We start from the raw sequence: 14,594 nt of genomic DNA, 5'->3' as shown, positions 1-14,594 counted from the left end.
GCAAGGGACAGTTACATTGCCCTTGAGACTAACCATATAATTGTACACTTGATCAGTGCCGAAGCCCCCTCTCTACTCAAGATATCAAGGAGGGCCAGGCAATGGCTGCTGATGACTCAGCAGATAGACCTATAGGTTCCTCCAAACCCCCCATCCTTAGCTCACAAGGATGGGGAGGTCCAACGACTAAAGGAACTTAACAAGTTTGAGCAGGACTCGAACCTGTCTGGCGTTAACCAGTCAGGAACATTACCACACCCTATATATTCCTCTCCCTACAGGAAACAGCAGTGTTGCTTTCTTGCTAATTAATTTATTTTACTGATTGAATTATTACCACCTGATGTATGGAAGACATTACCTTATGGTTCCTATAGCATCCATCTTTCCTAGGTCACTAATATGTGTAAATTACAAGCAAGTTTAATCATAATCAGACCACTGGATTTAGATTCTTGACAACCATGAGGCGGATTACATAACTTTTCTCTCTTCTCTCTTATGAATCACAAACTTCACACATGTGTTATTGCTCAATTTGGGTCATTTTAGGACCAGAAAACAAGATGAAGCTGTCTTATGACTTCCTAGGTAGAAGTGATTTATCAAACAGTAGCAATTCACTCATTACAACATTATCATGTAGTTTTAAAATTAAAGGGCTAGAAAAAAATTTAATGTGGACATTTTTTATGGGGTTCATTATCAACTTTAATAGAATTTAACAAAACTTAAATTATAGTTTAACAAGACAACTGACTTGAGGCTTTTCTAAATGATTGTTCTTAAAACATTGTCAAAAAGATGGGATCATCATCTAAAGCAAAAGTAATGCGAGGATAAATGATAAGAGACCAATGGAGCTTGGACAAAGAATTATTACAAAAGATTTAATACTTTCTAAAGTATGCTTCTAATAGGTAACATATGATGCAATTTAAAGCAAGTAAACCGAAGACTTGTAATGATCAATATAAAAATAAAACCTAGTATTATATGATTAAATGCATTTACTATGTGATACAAACATTATTTTCTTGGTACACTAAACAAATCCTATTCAAGTCATGTAGTATGTGCTACTGTAGTATATTTTAAGCCCTGTCCACACGATCGAGCATGCCTGACGGGCAAACAGTGATACCAGACCACAATAGTTAGCAAGAATGAGGGTTAATGACGTCAAGTGGGAAAACCACAGACGGGGATCTAGCATCATACAGTGTTGCCAGATCCCTGCCTTTAGTTTTCCCGCTTCTGTCGTCATCAACCCTCATTTTCACTAACTATTGTCGCCTGGTATCACTGTTTGCCCGCCAGGCATGCTCTATCGTGTGGACAGGGCTTAACAAAGATTAAAGTATAAAACCATGATGCTCATAGATAGTAATATTGGAATGTTCAATTTACACAATTTTTACAAACATTGCTCTTTTCAAGAAATGGTATAGATTCAGTAAAACAAAAGGTCGAATGATAACGGTCAGGAAAGAAAATAAGTCATGGAATTGTTCAATCTGTGGCCTAGTGTACAGTATCTGGAAGTTCAAACTAGTTAGTGCAGTATGGATAAACCTAAAGACAGGAATTTTCAGTGCCTCTAATTATACACAATTTACAATAACTACATACAATTTACCTTTAATAAACAAAATGCTATAAATTTTATCATTTATAAGCACTGAATGGCCATAGCACAAAACTGTCCATTCATGCAAGGCTTTGATTTTATGAACACGTTGAGTTTTCTATATTGTACTACACTATATATTCTTTTATCTTTAACCAGGGCAAGAAGTTAGCATTTCAAATTTACATAATGTTGGCCAATGAGTTTGGTTCTTGATAAATACATTGTATTTTTGATGAATTACACCTCAATAAAAATCTGACGATTTAATACTATACATTTAGAATGTGAAGATAGTGACTTACCTCTGTTACTCACAAGATATTTTATTGCATTATCAACTTATTAAATCAAGATATTTTTATGCATTATCAACTTATTAAATCAAGATATTTTTAGCACAATCAATGAATACGGCTAACTTCAGTTTCAACCTGCTGAACATATTGCAACCTTTTCTACTGTAAAAACAGGTACATTCGACAGATTAGAGGAAATCAAAATACATTAAGTTATATATGCACATGTCAAACATCTTAAAGGTGTTAGTTGCTTGTAATGGTCAGTGAGCTACCTACTTGGTCAAATGACACTATAAAAAGGTCAGTGAGTGATCTACTAGATTAACCAACACTATAAAATATGTATGATAAATTATGCTATAGATATTTATAGCAAATTGTACTCTCAAAATGGAAGAATACAGAAATTTTTACAAGTCCAAAAATAAAATATTTGATTTCCTACAAACTCCTAACTCAAATTTCTCAAAAAATTTGTCAGTTACCAAAAACACCTAATCCAGTACAAGTAGCTTTGAAATTGTATCTCACTTGTCCCTGAGCATAGCAAGAGACAAAGACCGTGCTCTTAACCATTAAATGTCGAAGGTTGCTATGGATCCTAGCTTATAGTGAATAACATAGTGGACTAAAAGTAAAATATCTTTGTTTATGAACTCTGAACTAGTTATAAAAAAAAAGGGGGGGGGGGGCTGGAGTTTGTGAGTGATTTGCCATTGACAACTATTTCTAGACGCAAGATCACCATTGCAAGTGTTAAAAGTTATGGACCCTTGTTAAGAGAGGCATGATAGTGCTTGGCTTGAGGACTAAATTTTATATTCAATTCAATGATAGGCAATAGCGAGCAGTTGCTCATCTTGGAGTTTGTGTGTGATTTGTCTGAGAGTACTATTTCTAGAGGCAAAATCACCAGTGGAAGTGTTAAAAGTTATGGACCCTTGTTTAGGGGAGGCATCATGATGCTTAGCTTGAGGCTTAAATTTTATATTCAATTCAATGATAGGCAACAGCGAGCAGTTGTTCATATTGCAAAGCCTTAGGATTATGGACGCAAGGGAGAATACACTGTAGTTGTATCGTACGAGAGGGGAGTTACTGTATGTTAACAGAATCTTTGATATACGTGCTAGACTACATCCTTATTTCTCATCAGAAAATATTTGGAAAGATATTAACTATGGTGAAAGTCTACAGATACTAGTAAAGTTGTTTTCAATGGTACATAGAATCTTAAAACATAAGAAATTCGAAAATTATTTTGCTACATCACTACAACCATTTATGGGATTCTGAGGAAGATGGCTGCTAAATTTAATCCTGAGAAAATTAATGAGCAACAAGTTCCATGCATCATACTAAGATTCAGTGCCCTGTATGCTTAAAAAGAACAGAAATATAAGAGGCTATATCATCTATCTACTGTGGAACTTTTCCCAATTAGGGGGAGGGAGCAGACCTCGGCTCCTGTGGACGTGGGGCATAAAAACTACTAGAATAGCGTCATATCTCTGCGTGTTGTTAGAAGCAATAAAAGGGATGGGACAAGGGAACTGGGAATCCCTTCTGTTATCTTAATTCTGAGAGATATCGAATGCTATATCATAGTGAATTTGAATGAAAGAGTGCTTTAAAGCTAAGGGTAACCAATAATTTAGCAGCTAAATAAGTAATATCTAATTAATAACACCATAAGAAGGTATTCTGTACTAAGGAAAACTGCAAAAGGGTAATGGGAATAGAGATAAAGTAGACAGTTATAAAGCCGGTGCAGATAAGGGCAAAGAGGACGTTGCACAGACCTTGCTCCCGATTTCAAACCAATATTTGCTAGGTTCAATATAGTAAAATTTGTACTTTTACAAGCAATCTACAGCTAAAGTGTAGTTCAATTTTCCCTTGGATCTTGTGTAATGGCAAAATGTTTGAACTTCCACTACACGGCCCTAAATATTAACTTAGTTTATCCATGTTGCTTCATGATCATTGTGCCATTACATAAAAACCAATCTATTTTTTTCTGTACACTAATTTACCTTTATTGGATAATACTCTACTCAAGTACAAATACAGTCTAAGGGTGTTATACTCTACAAAATATTGCCTAAAACCTAAATATCTGACCTAATGTCCTTTTTACCAAACTTCTTTCACAAATGCATGATGAGCTAAGTTAGCCACTTATGCAACTTTCTGCACCATATACTGTAAATATTTTCGAATTTAAAACACAAGAAAAAAGGAATAAATGTAGCAAAGAATTCTCTGGCACATATTTTAAGTGCTTTTCTTAGTTAGAACAAGAGAAAAGAAAGGAAATGACTTTAGCAAAAAATTCTCTGGCAGAACTTTGGAGTTTGATTAGTATTTAACATTAGCCCTTGCTAAATCAAAATAATTCCAAGTACGCACCCAAATATATATAGAGAATTTTCAAACGTTAAAATCACTATTGCTATTATGTAATTCACATTACTTGACCATTAACAAATATTTTAATTGGACCATGGTATCCAGTCAAAACTCGACATCCTAATTTGTATTAACTTTACTTGCCCCAAGCAATGCAGGATTTACAGACCCAGTAAATGATACTCTCGACCATATTTGGTTGCCAAAGAAAATAACAGGTGGATTCAACACCTACAAAATATATTCAGGATTATTTCAGCACACCTTCAATGTTAAGACAACATTGTAATTCTTAATCATAAAATGTACATAAGTAATATCCAGTAGCCATCCCTCTTTGTTAGATACACGCCATAGAATTTCATAGTATTTGCATCACACATCTTGACTTAAGGCTAATCAGTCCACATTAACAAATTAACATTAAAACATACACATTTCTTCATGTATTATTTTTTCGAGTATTAAAATACTTGATCGATCTCACCATCCCTTTTGAAACTATGTTAAAAAATCGCCCATAAATAAGTCGAACAATGTCTACCTTTACACAACAGTAAAGGGGGGGAAATTATCCTTTCCCTAGACATAAATCTAAAAGAACAGAAACTTTGAAGAATATTACTAAGTAATTTATTACAATAATAAAATTTAAATAAACAGTAAATCATATATATCTGACTCTGCACCTACAGTTAATCTATAGGTAACTCGCATACTTTTAAGCTATGTTATTAAAAGTAAAAAATGCATTACTCCATTTGTATGAAAAATAAGAAACCCAGTTACAAGCTTAAAAAAGTACCTTCTTTTTAGCTATGAAATTACATTACAGTACATCATCACCGTTACAAAGTCGTTAGAGACCATTGGTTTGACTGAAGAATTTACTCGTAAATTAGAGATGAAAATAGAAGCATGGTTATGTTCAAGTTAGACAGCTCCTTAGGAGAGGTTTACTCCCTGCTACTTTGCTTAGAGTTGTTATAAAAGTATGGTACATCACACGAGGCATTCTGAAAGCAACAATCTTCAACAAACTAAATGTAACAAAGTACAGTACTGTAATTGTTCTGAGGGACTGCCACAGCAATAATTTTTTTTTTAATTTGTTTGCAATTTATATCTTTTATCTTTTAATTCAACCTGCCACATTACTAGAGAAGCATCTTTAAATCCAAATTAAGACCCCCGCATACATCATTATGATTATTACTCCCTTTGAACATTTCATAAAAGCATATGCTACAATACTTTACAATCACATCAAATATTTGTACACAATAATAAACTATTCCCAAAAGCTATGCCTAGATGTGCAACACAAACAAAAAAAGCCTTGTTCTATGTTTTCTTTTATTCTTCCTTCGAATTTGAACACTTCCCATCATGCCTATTCTCCATTAGCCATCTTCTCTTGAGCCTCAATACAAAATATGCATTTTTAGACATGTACTGTACAGTACAAATGATTCGCTTGCAATACAATATCCACACATCCCTACCACTACATATGCCCCCTTCAACATAATAGCACCTTGGTCCCAAAACAAACTTTTTACGAGGTCATTTTACAGCCAGATAGTTATCATTCAAAGCCATCGATTCACAAACAAACAAGCTTGCTACATCATACAGAGATGGGCCTGAGTACAATTTTATACTTGCAATACAATATCCACACATCCCTACCACTACATATGCCCCCTTCAACATAATAGCACCTTGGTCCCAAAACAAACTTTTTACGAGGTCATTTTACAGCCAGATAGTTATCATTCAAAGCCATCGATTCACAAACAAACAAGCTCGCTACATCATACAGAGATGGGCTCGAGTACAATTTTATTTCAGAACTTCACCGACGCAATAATGGCACTTTATGATAGAAATAATAGAAGAGAATCATACCTTCAAGTTCACATGGCTGCAGCGGGAAGAAAAGACATTTGCACCGAGTAGAACCTTCATACTTCCATTATTCTGGTCAAGCCATAAAACATTTCCTTGGTGTACTTTTAATATTCAAGAGACCATAAGGCACAATTACCACAATGCCTTTAGTGGTAACATCATCTTAAAGAAATATAAAACTCATCAGTGAGTAGATTCATTTCTAAATGTTTTTAAGCCTATATTTTGAACAACAAATTATTCTGAACTTCATACTGCACTTATGCTGTATCAAATACGCATACTAAAATAAGTTTTCAAAGGTGACATCTTTCAAACAAAACAATTAACGTAAAAACTCTTGACAGTGATGAATGCTAGGCGATACAGAATTAATTTGAATAAAGCTATTTACTTTTGTAAATTTTAGGGTTACGATTCAAGATATTAAAGCTCGTCACAAAACCAGACAACCAAGAACATTATGTAAATTAATTTAAGAGTAAAATAAATACTGAACAAAACTCATGCTTAAGTTAGAATCCAATTACAGAAAGTACCCATCTAACTGCCAAGACAGCACAAAGGGAATATCACTACGACTTTTAAAGACGGAAAGGAAACGGGGATAAAAAACTTTATCTGAAAGGAATATTCTATCATACTTCTGCTATCATCCTAACTGTGAAGAATGTTAGGTGGTCCAAGCATATGACTATTTATTTGTTATACATTTTACATTTTGCTAATCACAATGAAACTATTGGGCACCTGGATAAAAAAAAAAAATCCTGTTAAACCATTGAGGAATAACTTCACAGCAAATAAAAATTGTATTTGTGAAGAGCTGCCAGGTTTAGGATCATCATACCACGTACAGCTTTCTTCACCGAGGATCAAAATGTCGAATAAATCTCTAAGTAATTAAAAAAAAAAAACATAACAAAAGGGTTTAGAGCCTATGGTCCTCAGTTACTCATTCAGCTCAATAGTTTTGCATTAAAAGACTATAAGAGCATGTGACATATCTAGGCCATTCTACACATTCTATGGTGTGACGTCAGTTAATGTCACTGCATTGGACTGTTTTTCTAATTAATGCAAAGCCACAATATTTAAATACAGGTAACACTTGACTAACCTAGAGTTAATCTTTGACGCTGAAAACACATGGCTCTCTTTACTCATTTTCTTACCTAAATACAGAAAACCCAAACATAGCAAAATTATATTTGCCGTACCAGCACCCAAATTCAGTTAGTCCTCTGCTTGGCTCACCTCATCACCTCAGAAATATTGCAACAATAAAAGAGGCTCACAGGATTACAGGGATTCCAAGCCCATAAACCCTGTCTTGTCTACCTGACAAATATTACGACATTCCACCATAGCGCATATAAAGTTATAACTATCCTATGAATGGAAAAACTTGATTAGGCAGCATTATCAACTAACACCGTACTATCAGAAAAATATTCTGTTGCATATAAAATTATATAAAAGTAGAAAATACCATATATTGCTTTTAATAAATATATAACTGCAATTTTCACTGGGTTGTCTGGTTTTCGTCGAAATCTGGACGGAAACTTTCGCACGTGCCTTCAATCCTTGGCATCCCCAATGCCGTCAGCATATATACCGAACATCGCTTCAGCTTCTGGAAGATTTGGCGAGTCGTATATCTTACATATTCTTGTTTCACCTCTGCCCTTACGAAGGTACAACCTGTAAGTATTTGAATAAAAATGACTTCACAATTAATTTACAAAACTTTCCAATGAGTAAGGCACACGTTTCCTCAAAATTTCTGTCATATTGGATCCTCTGTTCTAGACTTTCACAGGAAGGTCCTGGAGACCATGACAGCACATCCCCAAAAATAGGATGTTTCCTTCATCAAAACCCCTTACTTTCTGGATATTGGAAAATAATTTATAAAAATCATTCCCTCTATAACAAATGTACCCTTATACCTAATAGGAATCTGCAAATATCCCTACCTCGTTGTGGAAGAATGAGCCATAATATTACCGCCGACTGGTTTTTTGGGATCTGCCGTAAACATTGCTGCTCCATCTACCTGCGCTACGACTTGATTTGTTATCACAACAGCTACACCATACTGTTAAGAAAAAGTAATTATATAGATGTAGAACGCTATTTACAGATGAATAAAGGTTTTATGATGCAGAATCAGTTCATATTAAACAGTATACAGTACTAAGAATATAACACTACTTCAACTGAATCAGTATATGAGACAAACCTCATCTGCTAATCTCAAAAGCATCCTCAGAAATCTCGCTAAGTGCATCTGTCTCGCTGAGAGTTCTCCTCTTCCAGCGTAGTCTGTTCGATACAGTGCCATAGCACTATCAACAATACACAATGCATATCTGTAATTGACAGAAAAATTTTCAATAACACATATTGGAAACAAAGTTCAAGAAACAATTGAATTACGATCTTCGATTAAACATTTTTACAGTACAATAAAAGTATCATATGACTTTTTTTAAAAAAAAAAATTAAAATATGTACTCCATAGTATGATTACTTCTTAAAAGTTATTTACATGCACTGACCACAATTTCTGACTAAATTAGTAAGCATATGTAACCCTTTTACTATAAAAATCTCAAATAACTATACAGTACTGTTGACATATGATTGGATATGACCACTGAACATTACACTCAAATGAATTTGAGCTTTACAGAAGTCTTTAAACTTCTAAGACTTTATAAAAAAAAAAAAAAAAAAAAAAAAAACTTACCTAGATTCAGCCATCATCGCTGCACAGTGTATCAACAGCTTTGTCTGATGCTCTGTGTTGTAAGCTCTAGCACAGGCTACATTGTCAAGCACTTGGGCCCCATCAAGGTTAAATTTTTCCGCAACTGCGAGAAGACGCTCTGGTCGGAACGTACCTTCCGTGTCGATGTAGATGCACTTTCCTTCACCACCTCCCATTTCCAGGGGAAGCTGTAGTCAGCGGATACAGAAATAAAAAAGATAAACTCATCCAAACTGAGGGAAATTTTTCTCTCAAACTCCAAATACCTTTTTATCAAGAAAGTTTCCAATCTTAATTTTGCTTAATCTGTACAATTTCTAACACTGACCCAAATTTTACATGGATATACCTGCATTGTACTACTGTACTTCAGTCCTCCAGATATTATAAATGAATTGAAATAATCGTCATCTTAATTCTAAAGATAATATGAATATAGTAGTAGCATTTAAATTCCAAATACAGTACTCTATAACCAAGGCATAAAGTATCAATATTAAAAATAACCTAAACATCCAGAAATTCAACCACATATTAGACCAACAGACAATAATTAGATTGTTTCACATGAACTAATAATTCTTTTCATTGCAAACTGAAAACACAAAACAGTATAAATAGCTAAAATTCTCAACAAAACTACAACCATACAATCAAAACATATGTAAAAACACTGCTTTGCACGAAAACATATACAAATTGTAAAAATTCCAAACAGATAAGGATGAATAATTTGAGAGAGAGAGAGAGAGAGAGAGAGAGAGAGAGAGAGAGAGAGAGAGAGAGAGAGAGAGAGAGAGAGATCTAGCAGCATATACTATACTCAAACCCTTCAGCGTCTGCAAGTTTTCTCTAAGTCAAAATACTTAATAATCGGCAAACAAACTACAGTACACACATACCTGGCAAGTTACGGCTAGAGTGTGACACAGCTGAGTTTTCCCGGTACGGAATTCGCCAAAGATTTCGGTGATTGATCCTGTTTCAATTCCACCTCCCAACAGCTTATCGAGTTCTTTCGATCCTGTTGTCAGCTGTCCAAATGGATTACATACAGATGTGGGTTTAGAAAGTTGATAAAATTTATAATGTACTTCATATTAGCTTGATAGTATTGATCTTCTAAGAGGATTTAAATGAGAATGTAAAATCTGGACAATTTATACAGAGAGCTAGAGACGGGACCAGGTGGACGCAATTGGCAGTCCATGTCGAAGACATGACACCTAGGTGAGGTAAGAATTGATCTCAGAAACATAGTTTCTTCAAAATAGGCAACATTCAACTTATTATAGAAAGTTACATCAGAATTACTTTGTACAGTTATTCTTCATAAAATAATAAAATCTTTAATACTTTATCCCCATTCAAACTGCAAGAAAATCATTTACGATACATTATACTAAAGATGATTCTTACAACTAGGCATACATCTTCAAGCATGTTATTCACACGCCAAATATGAGCAAAATTAAATGTTTTCAAATAAAAGAACTTGAGCAAATATTAACGAACTTCACCAACCTGGACCAAGTCTGATCTTTTCTGGTGAAATTCGCTAGCAGTGGTGAAGCCCATTGGAACCAACTTGCAAGCTTCTCCTGCTATTTTGTCTGCTTTAGCTTCACTGATACCTTTAATGTTAAGCAAAGCCTTCTTGGGAGCAAAAGCTACGGACTCGACTGTGTAATAACCAGCCTCTTCGAGTTTTTTGACGTCGACAGCAGATATGCCATTTTGCTGTGAGAGATTGAAAAAAGCTACTAAGAGAATTGCTTGTATAATAAAGTTTCAAAATACACTACTGTACTTAAATTTAAAATCTTCACCTAATATAGATCTAGTTATTCTAAAGGTAGTACTAATAACCTAAGGCTATTTATCGAGTATGAGATACCTCTAAAGATTTACAGATGTATTCAAAAGCCAAAGCAGTACAGCTTTTATCTAATTTCCATAATTTGTAAGAAAAAGGAAGTCTATATTACAGCAGTTACAATGATTTTGGAAAATAAGATAGAAATTCATTCACAAAAATGGCTTTTCTAATACCTGTATCAGCATAATGCCTACTATAGATTGTAATGATGAAAATTATTATAGATTGTACTGTACTTTTATACAAAAGCATAGTGATCAATTATTAATTATTATTACTTGCTATGCTACAACCCTAGTTGGAAAAGCATGATGCTATAAGCTCAGGGGCTCCAACAGGGAAAATAGCCCAGTGAGGAAAGGAAACAAGGAAGAATAAAATATTTTAAGAAGAGTAGCAACATTAAAATGAATATTTCCTATATAAACAATAAAAACTTTAACAGAACAAGAAGAGAAATAAGAGAGAATAGTGTGCCTGAGTGTACCCTCAAGCAAGAGAACTGTAACTCTAATTATTAGACATTATTAATCACAAGGATAATAAAAATAAAATAATGCTGTAATCCTTACCTCTAAGATTTTTATCAATAATGGACCACCTACACCGTCCATGCCTTCATCCACCGCAGACGTACTTGCTTGCTCTTCCATCATCGACATGATTCCTAATGTTATTCTGAAAATTTACATAATTATAGCATACATATAGCACATTTAAAGCAATGCCATTATGAAAAACAATAGATTACTGTTTCATCACATACATATACCAAAGGCACTTCCCCCAATTTTGGGGGGTAGCCGACATCAACAAGAAACGAAACAAAAAAGGGGACCTCTACTCTCTACGTTCCTCCAGCCTAACCAGGGACTCAGCCGAGTTCAGCTGGTACTGCTAGGGTGCCACAGCCATGTAAAATGCCTGATATACAACAGGGTGGCCCAAGGATGGAGTTGTTTTTAATAAGAAGTAATTTTGTCTTTTTTAATACAGGCCGTCATAGTTTGATACCATATTGTTTATTAGTTTTTAGTGAAAATTAATCTAAGACAACCGAGGCTGTAACTATACACAATTTTGTAAAACATACAGGAGTTATCTGTGACTAGAGAGAAGACTGGGTGGAACTTCTAAAATATTGGCAGGGTAACACTAAATCATATTCCATAAATTGTAAAACTAGCTTCATATTATAGTATTTTAGACAAAGATAAACAATTTTCCACATAAAGAAAATCAATTTCACAAGTAATTAAATTAATTTATAATTTATGCCTGTCCATCCAACTTCATACACCCTGGAGTGAATTAATGCAAGGTATGTAACTTAACATCAGTAAAATTTGAGAAAAACTGCAGAGCCTTTGTATGATGACGGGGACAGGACCTCCCTCGTGCATTACACTCCACCTAACCTAACTTAGAAGCTGTGTCCTTACCTACTTACCTGATGGAGTCTAACACCCCACAGCAACCCCCCTTAGACTTTCGCATTCTTAGCGATAGCATTGAAAATAAGGGAGTTATGGAGCACGGCCGTCATCATATATGCACCACAAAACTGCGTACACCATACAAAAAGAACTACGAAGGCTAGTCTAACTAACAAAGAATTATCATATGCTTTAAGGTACAGCATTCGGGATCAGGTTAGGCCGGTGTGACGGTCTGAACGATCCCCAGGTCTCAGAATTCTCCTTGACATTGTATAATGGTTCTTTTCAGCCATTAGCTCGCTTCGCTCGCATGAAAATAAAGCATCAAGCTCGTATGTACTGGCAAGCGGTAATGTTGAGTTGCGCACGCTAACATTACAGGAAAATAAAACATCAACCTTGTATGCACTGGCAATCGGTAATGTTCGCGCATGCGCAGATTATCAAGGAGAATTCTGAGACCAGGGGATCGTTCAGACCGTCACACCGGGATGTTAATGGGGGGGCAAAACCTCGGTCAGGTTATACTAACTCCACCTTCGGAGCCTTTGTATATCAGCGGCCAGTTCCTCACGCATTAAAAATGGACATCAACTAACCCAAACATTCCCCCTTACCTAACCTACGAGCCATGTCCTTACCTACTTACGGGGAGCTAAGGCCCTACTGCGAACCCCCTTACACTTCCGTATTCCAAGTTAGGTGTAATACTACATACAGGTGGCCGCTATCATACATACACCCCGTTAATTCATATCCTAATATAATTAAATCTATATTTTTTTCGTAAACCGTACATCAATATTCGACATAATTACAGTCTAGGATAGTCTATGGGGTACGGTAGGTTTACAACCATTGTTTATGTATTGTGTAAGGCAAACATTATTCTAATGGAAGAAATAATGAATTCATCATACATTACACCCATAAACAATGTCTAAATTCTATCATATAACTATAAATTGATATAAATTAACTTTTAAAGTATTGCCAGGGGGCAAATTATGACCCCGGAATCCATGTATATTTTCAAAACAAAACTTCCTTGACCATTAACAAGATCTGCCAAACATTCATAAACTGCATAATTTGAATAACAATGACTAAAATTTAATACACTCTACTTACAGTGACACTTTAATCCAATATAATCACTAAAACCAAGATTTGTATGGGATTGTCAAGAACTTTTTAGGCTTCGAGTTACTTAACTTGTTGGAACTCGAAATTTGTCGCCAGTTGCCACCAAAATCTTCTTCTTTCTTTTCAACTTAAATTTCAAGGTTTTTGATGGAACTGTCCTTGTTTAATGACCCTTTATAGTTATTGTTTAATCAATATCTCAAATTGCAACTCATCAGCAATATATTGGGAATTCAAATATATATAAATGAGGAAAACCAAATTTACCAAAATCTTCTTCTTTCTTTTCAACTTAAATTTCAAGGTTTTTTTGATGGAACTGTCCTTGTTTAATAACCCTTTATAGTTGTTGTCTAATCCTGGACTCAAATTACAACTTATCAGCTATATAATTGAATTGTTAATATCTTTTATGAATGGGGACTCCTAATTCTTCTTTCTTTTCAACTTAAATTTCAAGGTTTTTTTATGGAACTGTCCTTGTTTAATAACCCTTTAAGGTTGTTGTTTAATCCTGGACTCAAATTATAACTTATCAGCTATATAATGGAGTTGTAAATATCTTTTAGAAATGGGGACACCTAATTCTTCTTTCTTTTCAATTTAAATTTCAAGGTTTTTTGATGGAACTGTCCTTGTTTAATGACCCTTTATAGTTGTTGTTTAATCCTGGACTCAAATTACAACTTATCATCTATATAATTGGATTGTAAATATGTATAAATGAGGAAAACCAAAATCTTTCTTTTCAACTTAAATTTCAAGGTTTTTTGATGGAACTGTCCTTGTTTAATAACCCTTTCATAGTTTTTTTTCTAATCCTGGACTCAAATTATAACTTATCAGCTATATAATTGAATTGTAAATATCTTATAAATGGGGACACCTAATTCTTCTTTCTTTTCAACTTAAATTTCAAGGTTTTTTGACGGAACTATCCTTGTTTAATAACCCTTTATAGTTGTTGTCTAATTCATGTCTCAAATTACAACTCATCATCAATATATTGGGAATTCAAATATATATAAATGAGGAAAACCAACATCTTCTTCTTTCTTTTCAACTTAAATTTCAAGGTTTTTTGATGGAACTG

The 14,594-nt window shown here is 34.4% G+C and overlaps 1 protein-coding gene across 1 annotated transcript; it reads right to left on the bottom strand.

The window, feature by feature from the left end:
• Window positions 1-5,682: 5,682 nt before the first annotated feature.
• Window positions 5,683-13,614, bottom strand: spn-A (RAD51 recombinase homolog spn-A). Its single transcript, XM_068388086.1, has 8 exons — window positions 13,487-13,614; window positions 11,489-11,594; window positions 10,562-10,777; window positions 9,940-10,071; window positions 9,017-9,225; window positions 8,507-8,636; window positions 8,241-8,362; window positions 5,683-7,965 (listed from the first exon to the last, which is right to left on the bottom strand). The coding sequence occupies exons 2-8, from the start codon at window positions 11,576-11,578 to the stop codon at window positions 7,842-7,844; spliced, it is 1,023 nt and encodes a 340-aa protein (XP_068244187.1). The 5' UTR covers window positions 11,579-11,594; window positions 13,487-13,614; the 3' UTR covers window positions 5,683-7,841.
• Between the last annotated feature and the right edge of the window lie 980 nt (window positions 13,615-14,594).

The sequence above is a fragment of the Palaemon carinicauda genome, chromosome 15 (genome assembly GCF_036898095.1).
Source record: "Palaemon carinicauda isolate YSFRI2023 chromosome 15, ASM3689809v2, whole genome shotgun sequence".
Classification (NCBI taxonomy): domain Eukaryota; kingdom Metazoa; phylum Arthropoda; class Malacostraca; order Decapoda; family Palaemonidae; genus Palaemon; species Palaemon carinicauda.
Note: the sequence above shows the minus strand (reverse complement) of the source record. Positions and strands in the feature narration are given on the sequence as shown.

What these genes read in the sequence shown, in the direction of transcription:
- spn-A (XM_068388086.1), bottom strand. Translation starts at nt 11,578, where the DNA reads ATGTCGATGATGGAAGAGCAAGCAAGTACGTCTGCGGTGGATGAAGGC. An exon ending in GCGATGATGGCTGAATCTAG is followed by an intron (nt 8,637 to 9,016) that starts GTAAGTTTTTTT and finishes TGTCAATTACAG; the next exon opens with ATATGCATTGTGTATTGTTG. An exon ending in GCTCATTCTTCCACAACGAG is followed by an intron (nt 7,966 to 8,240) that starts GTAGGGATATTT and finishes AAATACTTACAG; the next exon opens with GTTGTACCTTCGTAAGGGCA.